The sequence below is a fragment of the Coenobita brevimanus genome, chromosome 46 (genome assembly GCF_032717465.1).
Source record: "Coenobita brevimanus isolate Jiangsu-jjx chromosome 46, ASM3271746v2, whole genome shotgun sequence".
NCBI lineage: Eukaryota > Metazoa > Arthropoda > Malacostraca > Decapoda > Coenobitidae > Coenobita > Coenobita brevimanus.
The window spans coordinates 38,500,746-38,511,046 of NC_136999.1; the positions used below are offsets into that span (position 1 = coordinate 38,500,746).

A 10,301-nucleotide genomic window follows, 5' to 3' on the forward strand; every position below is an offset into this window, starting at 1 on the left:
AACTCCATGATGTCTGTGAGGGTTTCACCCTCAGCAACTGTTGAGAGTGTCGTCTGCGGTGTCGACAGAGGAGTTAGATCAGGTTGTAGAGTGGTCTGTGGAGCTGGGATAGGGTTGGGACCAGACCGTGGATTCGAGACAAGGATCTTTGTTGGAGTAGGAGTTGCAGAGAGCGAGGGACGGGCGGTATGCATCTTGCGAGTAGGGGGAGAATGTGAGGGTTTTGTGAAACCCTTTGTATCTGATGCGGTGGAGGGCAGCCCACGTTTGTCAGAGGGAGACAGACGGCGGGCACCACACTGTGGCAGAGGGAGTAGTCGTTGGTGGAAAGAAGTGGAAGAGTGAGGGGGAGCAGCAGAACCAGAAAGGCGATGAGGGGAAGAGAGAGGAGTGGACAATAAAGGTGACAGGGAGTAGGTAGGAGTGGAACAGTCTAGGACAGAGAAAGAGGTGGAAAGAGAAACAGGATGTGGCCTGAAAGTAGGAGGCAAAACAGGACGGGGGAGAAGGGGAAGAAGAAGAGGGGAGAACAGAGACAGAGGGAGAGGAGACAACAGTGACAGTCAGAGGGTTAGGTGAGGAGGTATGAGTAGAGACAGGAAAAGATGCCGACGCCAGTAGAGGAGCTGGAAACTGGCAATATCAAGGGAACAGGTGTGTCAGATATGGGGGTGATGGCAGAAAAGGAATTAGAGGTTGTAACATTTGCCGTGTAACCGGACTGAGAAACAGCAGAGGTAGTGGGGACAGGGTGGGCTATTCGAGCGTAAGTGAAACGGGAAGCGAATCCTAAGTCTCGGGCACGTTAACGTGCTGCACAGAGGGAGAGACCTTCTCTCCAGCGGATCCTAGACACTTCAGTTTCAAAAACGTATACCAGACATTTCCAGGACGAGGCAGCATGAGAGCGTTGGCAGTTTGGGCAGACTTGTATCTCTACTAAGCAGGCTGAGGAGGTGTGGCTGGGTTGGGTGCAGGTAGGGCAGACTGCCTCTGACCTACAGCATTTGGCTGGGTGGCCATGACGCCAACAGGAAGAGCACTGTCGAGGACAAGGCGTGTATTCCTTGACCCGGAGTCGTGTGCCACCAATAATCACAGAGGCAGGAAGATTGCGGTCCTTGAATATGATTTTGGCGATATTTGCTGAGTATTTGCGACGCTCCTGCGGGAGAAGCATGTAGCACTGGACAGAAATTACTGTGAGGTGTTGGGCAGACAAGCTTGCTTGGAGATCAACAGAACATTCTGAGAAATTGTGGTCTCCCATGGATATTTATGATGGGATCAGAACAGTTCCGGCGGTAGAGTTTAGGTGGACATCTGGAACTGCCAAGATAGGATTCAGTAAGTGACAATGCCTTCTCAGCTTGTGCAGCAGTTTGAATTGTCAAGAGGCGGTCGCCATTAGGGCGTGACGAGAATGTGACATCGGGGCCTATTTGTCGGAGGAGGTCGTTTGCCGTTGGCTTTATGTTGAAGTGCTTGAGTCATGTTTGGCGGCCGAAAATTGATGATATTGATGAAGGATACGGAAAGAGAGGGGAGGAAGGGGAGGGGAAGAAACAGAAGGATAGGAAGAGGAGGAAAGGGGCGGAAAAGTGGGGGAGGGGGGATCCGCCTGACCGGGAGAAGCTTTTGGAGGAGCATCTTCTGTTGCTCCTTGGATAAGAGAAGCTTCATTACTGGCCATGGTGAGCCTAATTGTACAAACGGGAATTAAACTGGTCCGCTCCTGAGAGCCTGAGTCAGGAGTAAGGACGAAAGATACAAGGGCTACCGTAACCCATGGTTCCCTGAGGCCGTTCGCGACTGACACAAAAGAGACAGCCTTGCATCCCATCAGCACGGCTCTCACACCTTAGGAAGGTGAGAAGAAAAGAAGATAAAAGAACAGAATGGAAGAAAAAGGACCAAGAAAATTAGTAGGGTCAAGGACTGGGACCGAAGGGCGGGGGAAGCAGTACATAACTAAACCACCCCAGCCATCAGGCCCCAGCCCCCGACCCCAGAGCCCCCCCACGACTGCAACGGCTTGGTAGTGGGGGAGAGAGAGAGAGAGAGAGAGAGAGAGAGAGAGAGAGGTAAATGGATAGATAGATCGATAGATAGATAGATAGGCAGACAGACAGAGAAGTAGACAGACACATGGATAAATAGATAGATATATAGTGAAGTAGAGATGGATAGACAGATCGATAGACAGAGATATAGATAGGCAGATAGACAGAGAAGTAGACAGACAGAGAGACAAATAGACAGAGAAGTAATGAGATAGATAGACAGATATAGATAAATGCATACATATATACATACATACGTAAGTTACATACATACATACATGTAGTCAACGCATATTGCATCAGTAACACACAAGAAATATTACCTTACCTGGTACACATACAAATTAAGAAGGATGATATTCGAGAAAGGCTCTTGTGGGTGCATTCTCGTCTCTTAAGAAGGCTTTATAGCATTTCTGACTTACGTGTTCTTTCGGCATGCGACGTATTAATAACTTCGTATGTTATTTGCGTTACTTTGCCTATATTAAAAAAAAGAAAAAGATGCAACTAACAAACAATAGAAAAATAGGGTTAGTTGTAAATTTGCCTCAAATGGAGAGGTTAGAAAGCTCCTAAGCACTCAAGTTTAGTCCACAAGCTGACCATCCTTTTCACTTGGCCCAGATTTTCGTACTTTTGCAGCTTATTTCACGTAGCTTCATGGCTAAAATAAACACTGTGCTATGATTCTATATCCTGATCCCTTGAGTTTCTTCGTGACTAGCATCTGATTCTGGTGCTAATTTATCATTACAACTCAGCATTTAGGATGAACAGATGGCAGTTTTAGGCCAAGGTAGAGTAAAAAGAGTACCTAAAACATCTGATTCTGGTGCTATGCTGTCGCTACAACTCGGCAGTCAAGATGGAGATAAGGCAATTTTAGGCCAAGTCAGAGTATAAACAAACTCATCCCATTTCTGTCCAACTCTCAAATGCAAGAGTCAACCGTTACTCCCAGTCCTTCATGTACGCAACAGGTCAACTCTGGAACTGTCTCCATCTGTCTGTAGGCCTATTTCCTACTGCCTATGATGTCCAGTCTTTCAAATGCAGTGTGTCCAAGCATCTCGAAATGATCGGATCTTGAATTTGGCTCTTTGTTATCATGTTTTTGGTTTTTGCATGGAGGGAATGATTATGCGGGTTCCTGGCCTTTGGTTTCTTATTTCTTCCATACAAAAAAAAAAAGGATATTCATAAGACGTTCCCCACTCACCCAGAAATTGGTGAGGGAGAGGACAGTAGTGACGGTGGTGACCATGGGTGGGTTGATGCAGGCCGTGGTGTTAGGCAGGGAGCACTTCAGCCACTTGTCATATAAACCCGATTCCACCAAAGCCATGGCACTGCGAAGAAGAACAGGAGGAAAAAGAAGAGAAGAGGAGAAACGACATCAACAGCACCAACCTCAAGATCATCATCGTCATCATCAACATCAGCATCAATATCAACAAAAAGTAGAAGTCGATCACAGCCATCATCACCATCATCCATATCAACATCAACAAAAAAGGTACAAGGAAGATGAAGAAGAAAAAGAAGATGAGATAAGAAAACGAAAAAAGAAGAAAAAGAAAAGAAAGAAGAGGAGGAGGAGGAGGAGGAGGAGGAGGAGGAGGAGGAGGAGGAGGAGAGAGAGAGAGAGAGAGAGAGAGAGAGAGAGAGAGAGAGAGAAGGGGGAGGGGGAAGTACACAAATCAATTCCTTCACTGCAATTACATTATTCATTTCAACATGATACTACAAAGCGACTTGGATTATGTATGATCTGTAATAGTGAATGAGTTGATGAAGATTATTCATCCCTACAATTTCGAACAATCTATTGACAGGTAAATAAAACATCTTGGGGCAGCGAGAATATAACAAACAGTCATCACAGTAGTGATAGGATGACAGGTAAGTATAACATCTTGGACCACTGGGAATATAACAGACAGTCATCACTGTAGTGATGGGATGGCCAACAGTCGTAAATAATGGGTTGGCAGGTCACTGGTCACAGGCTAGTGCACCTAACTAAATATTACAACTTAATCTAATATACCTACAACTCTCAGATGTTCCATTGGCCAGGCTTTAGAGTTTGTGTTAAACTACCTTCCCACGTGTTAATATCCCTTCACACATAGTAAGATTCAATACCTGATGGCTGGCAGTTCCTTGGAGTAAATTAGAAAATCATTTCGTGATTAAAACACTGAAAATTAGTACCTGTGAATTATATGCTTTGTATTTACCTACAGTATTAATTATAGTATATTCTAACGAACAGGTGTATCTTGTACCGTACGATAATATGTAAATATTAGGCTACCATGTCAAATGGATGCATGTTTCTGTGCTCATTCATATAAATATATATTTTTCTAATTAGTATAACTATTACATTAAGGACTGTGTTATTTTCTAGGGTACGGTACATGTCACAGTTTGATTCCTTAGCTCAAGTTTGGGTTCTACACCAGGCGTCAAGAATGAAGCCTATGCAAGTAAAATATGGCAAAAAATTAACAGAACTAAATGGTATTTCCTTCTAACCATTATGTTCAATGTTGATGTTCTAGCAAGAGAGGAGGAGGTGACCGTCATGGCTCTGCCTGGCCAAGTCTATCTATCTATGTATAGCCCGACGCCCTAATCCCGCAAAGGGTGGCCGCAGACAAATCGCCTCCAAGCCCCCAACTCACCCCTCCCCTATATACCTCTCTCTTCTCTCTCTCATCTTCTCCCCTACCTCTACTCGCTAACCAAGTATCACTGCAAATTGGATTCCTGTTCTAAATGGGACAAATCAAAAGAAATACAAATAAATAAATAAATAAATAAATAACAATATAAATTCTTTTCCTTGAGTTACTGGACATGAAAGGATGACGAAAATGTATGACATTAAGCCGTTACAATTTATGGCAGTTTTCCTACCGTTACACACGCCTCCACCAACCTTCAGAAGTCACTCAGACAAATATTTCATTCTTAAAAGATGAGTCACCTGTGTTTGTAATGAAATGGAGGGATGGACTGACAGACTGACTGACTGAGTGATTGGTAGGTAGACAGACCATTGTTGTCAGCACACTTACCCTCTATCCATGGCAGGAGCGAGAGGGCTGTTCTTCTGGGCCAACGTACCCAATGGCAATGGTAAGTAGCTGCTCCTGCTCATGTAGAAATCGCACTGACCTGTTGGCAAATAGCACCATGGCCGGTATTCTTATCTATTAAGGAAACACCATATTACCTCTTCCTTAGCGATTTCATTTTGGATATGGCTGACTGATAGCCTTTGACATGTTATCTATGCAGACCATGGCAATATTAGAATGATTTATGTAACACACACCAGGAAAATAATGTGTAAGAAGCAAAAGTCGGTTAAGAAAAGGTGCCAGGGAGCTTCTTTAACTGACGAGATTACGAGTCCATGCGTATTCTGGTATGTGATAATCATATTTACGATCGATTCCCCGTCGTAACTTAGATATGGTTTTACAGGAAGAACTAGACAAGATTTTGCACTCCTTTCCCTGATCTTCCTGCAGAAAACACTTAAAATCTGCGGTAATTTTCGTGTCGCATCTAAGATTTATCAAGTTAGAACAAGACACAGAGGAATATTCCACAGCCTCCCTGTCCTTCCTGCAAATCAGAACCTGAGTTAGGACAGGAGATTGATCGTATGTTCGTTTGTGTCTTTCATGAGAATCGATTTCAGCCTCCAGTAAGCAACCCATATAGGCAATTATAACCATGGCAGATCTGCACTGGCTGAGCATTAAGTAACAGTTTTCAGAGGCATATTCTGCAATGCTCTCAGATTCCTCAATAACACATTCTCGTCTGTCCTATCTGATGTTTTCTTCCACACCAAAAGATGTTACAACAAGTCTCGTATCCACTTTAAACAATAAGCTAAGAACATTTTATCGACCAATGTCTTTCTCCTATCTAAAGATACCCTATTATTCACAAACTACTCTCCCATTATTACCCTTCACGCTGTCATTCACCGGTGTAAAGAGTTATATTCTACTTTCAGAAAGTATAAACGAGTAGCTTGGATTCCACATATAGACGTTTCTTACCCAGTAGCATAGAAAGAGGTAACGTGCCACAACACACTCATTCCAGACTCTTGGCTAATCCTCGTATCTTTAATTTATCTATCTATCTATTGCCAGACGCCTTAATCCCTTATAGTGGGTGGCCACAAACAAATCGCCTCCACGTCACCCTGTCCCTCGCCATTTCACTGGCCTACTCCCAATTCACACCCCCCTCTCTCATACACCTCTCCACTCCCTCCCTCCATCTCATCCTTGGCCTTCCCCTCCCTCTCTCCCCATCCACCTCACTCACATACACTCTCCTAGTCAGTCTCTCACTCTCCATCCTCTCCACATGGCCATACCAAATCAGTGTGTTTCTCCTAATGCTTTGTATCACATCCACATCCACACCACAACGCTCCTTCACATCCTCATTTGTCAGTCTGTCTCTCCATGTGATTCCACAGGCTCCTCTCAAATAACTCATTTCACTACTCTCACTCTTGACTTGTGTCTCTCCAACATCGTCCAAGCTTCACTTCAATACGTCAGAGATGGTATCACAATACTGTCATGTAATAACTTTTTCACTTCCATGCTCACTTCCCTGTTTCTTATCATTGCCTTCAAGGAAACAGCAACCCTTTATATTTCTTGTACCCTTTCAAGCACTTCACCCTCCAAACTTCCATCCTTACTCATCACACTACCCAAATACTTAAATGTACTCACATTTTGCATTTACTCATCATCCAACCTCACTGTACAATCACTGACTTCATCTTTCTCGAAGACCATAACTTTACTCATCCCTACATTCACCTTTTAATTTCGTTTCTTACACATACTCCCAAACTCATCCACAAAGCCATGCAGCTCCCTTTCGTCTTCACTTAACAACACAGTATCATCTGCAAACAACAATATACAGGGAGTTTCCAAACACTGTCCTCTTTCACTAGGGCCATTCCAACATCCACTGCCCTACCTTGTACCTCTTGTATAACCCCCATCCATATCCAGATTGAACAACCATGTAGACATGACACATCCCTGTTTAAGCCCAACCTTCAAATAGAAAAACTAACTCAGTTCACTATCCACATAAACTGCAGCTTTAGCACCATCATACATACTCTTCACAGCATTCAACAACTCCCCATGTACTCCATATATTAATACTTTCCACAACCCTTGTCTATCCACCCAGTCATATGCTTTCTCCAAATCCATGAAGGCTGCATACAATTTCTTTCCCTTCTCTAGACACTTGTCTACTAAAGATCTAAGAATGAATATCTGATCTTCTTCCCTTCCTACAGCCTCCCTGTTCCTCTGATATTTCCCTAACTCTGTCCATAAGTATCCTACCGTATACTTTTCCTACCGTATACTTTTCCTACCGTATACTTTTCCTATTACACTAAGAAGACAAATGCCCGTATGATTATGACACTTCTTTTTCCCTTTTCCCTTTGTACAAGGGAGTAATCATACCTGATGTTCGATCATCCGGGACTTTACCTTCCTCCCAGGCCAATCTGCAGATCTTCCACATCCACTTTACTACTATCTCTCCCCCATGCTTCAGCATTTCACCACACACTCCATCAATTCATGGGGCTTTCCCCATTTTGACTTTCTTCACCGCTTCCACAACTTCCGTCCTACTGATTCCTTCCTGTCTTCTCACCTCCCTCCTTCTCCCAGCCATTCCCCAGCCAATTATACTTGCATTACTTTCATTCTCTGTGTTTAACAATCATTAAAGGGTTCTCTCCATCTGCTCAATTTTTCTCCCTTCTCAACTAGAAATCTACCATTTTTTTCTTTCACTCCCCTACTAACTTCATTGCCACCCTGTCTGACTCTCTTTACCTCTTTCCAGAACAATTTCTTACATTCCCTCCACTTTACACTCAAATTCCTTTCAAATTCCTCATCCACTCTCTTCTTTCTCTTACTAATCTTTTCACCACTCTCTTCCTTTCTACATATAACTTTCTTCTGTCTCTCAGCTTCTTCCACGCCCCTGTTTCTCATCCATTCATTACATGCTTTTTTTGTGCCAGAGTCTGTCTCACCTCTTCATTCCACCATGCTGTTCCTTGCACCCCCTTTCGTCTTCTCTTCACCCGACACACCGCCTCATATGCTGCATATATTTCCTCTGTGAATATCTTGCACATATCTTCCACGTCCCCCATGTGCTCCAGTTCATATTTACCCAATCATTCCTCCACTTCTCTCTTATAATCTGCCATTTTCTCATCCTCTTGTAACCTTTCCACTCCCTTTACATCTACTCCTTCCTCCCGTCCTCCCCCTCTTCCATTTCTCCATTTTACTTGGACCTTGATTCTGACCACCACCAAGTGGTGATCAGAAAGCCCACTCCCCCAACTTCTGTATGCTCTTGCATCCATTACACATCTTCGCATCCTTTCATCCACACACACATAATCAATCATTGCCTTCCTTTCATTCAGTTCACCATCCACCCTTCTCATCACTTGCCATGTATACCTGTGGATCATTTTGTGCCTGAAGAGGGTATTGACTATTACCAAGCCCCTCCCGGCACATATGTTCACTAATGCACTGCCATTCTCATCCATCTCAGTAGGCACACCCCACTCACCAACTACTCCATCCATCTTCACATTTCCTACTTTACCATTCATATCACCGATCAAAGACACTCTCTCATTCCTTTCAAACTTTTCCATGCACACTTCAACATTTGTCCAGAACTCTTCTCTCACTCTGTTTGCACGATCTTGCGTTGGCGCATCCACACACACAATTGCCCACATTTGTAGTCCAACTTTCAGTCTTACCCACACAATCCTTGATCCAACGATCCATACTCTCTTGTATTCTCCTTCCATCAGTTACTCACAACAATACACACGCCTTCTTTTGCACTCACATTCTCACCTACTCCTGCACATATCCTCCATCCATACTCCCATTCTCTCACACTCTCCCCTCACCATTTAGTTTCAGTTAATCCACATACATCCACTTTTGCACCCCCAAGATTATTCCAGTACCCATAGAGAGCTTGCCCCTCGTTCCATGACAACATCGTTCCACAAACAGTTTTAAAAGCGAAAGAGCATGCAATTTAAGTGTAGGCAAAAAGAACAACATGAAAAACAAGGAGAAATAGAAAATGAATCCTTTCAGGATATGTACTGACTGGACGTGAGCTAATATGAAGCGACCTAAAGTGATCTGATATAATTTGACTACATTTCTTTCTCTCTAGTGTCAGACGTCTTAATCCTGTAAAGGGTGGCCACAAACAAATTCGCCTCCATGTCGCCCTGTCCCCCGCCATTTCACAGCTCACACCCGCCTCTCCCATATACCTCTTCACTCCATCCCTCCATCTCATCCTTGGCCTCCCTCTCCCTCTCTCCACCTCACTCGCACACAGACTCTCTTCGTCAGTCTCTCGCCCTCCATCCTCTCAATGTGGCCAAACCACCTGAGTGTATTTCTCCTAAAGCTTTCTATTATATCCACACCCGCACCACAACGCTCCTTCACTTCCTGATTTGTTTGTCTGTCTCTCCATGTGTCTCCACATGATCCTTTCAAATAACTCATTTCCACTCCTTTCACTCTTCACTTGTGTCCCTCCAACAAGGTCCAAGCTTCACTTCCATACGTTAGAGTTGGCATCACAATACTGTCATGCAGCGACTTTTCTACTTCCATGCTCACTTTCCTGTTCTTTATCACTGCTTTCAAAGAACCAACAACTTTTCTACCCTGTTGTACCCTTTCAAGCACTTCACCCTCTATACTTCCAAACTTACTCATCACACAACCCAAGTGCTTAAGCAACTCACATTATCCATTTCCTCCTCATCCAACCTCACTGTACATTCATTGACTTCATTTCTCTCGACCATAACTTTACTCTTCCCTACATTCACCTACATTCACATTTATATTACGGGTATACATATATGACAACATATGATGAACCAAATGAAGTATACCTAAATATGAATTAATCTAGCGGGAAATTAACCTCTCAAGACTAACAACACTGAATCTGAATGGTTGTTAGGAGAAATGAATTTTCTTAAATGATCTTTATTGCTTGAAAGACAACCCACATCTTCCTATGATCAAACTGCAATTCTTCTATAGCGCTGTTTCC

At 43.6% G+C, this 10,301-nt stretch overlaps 1 protein-coding gene across 1 annotated transcript in view; it reads right to left on the bottom strand.

The window, feature by feature from the left end:
• Positions 1–5,151: 5,151 nt before the first annotated feature.
• Positions 5,152–10,301, bottom strand: part of LOC145398698 (uncharacterized) — a 6,644-nt gene continuing 1,494 nt past the window's right edge. The window contains exon 3 of the mRNA XM_080271500.1: positions 5,152–5,255. Within this exon, the coding sequence (XP_080127626.1) occupies positions 5,152–5,255 (104 nt within the window). The remainder of the gene's footprint in view (positions 5,256–10,301) is intronic.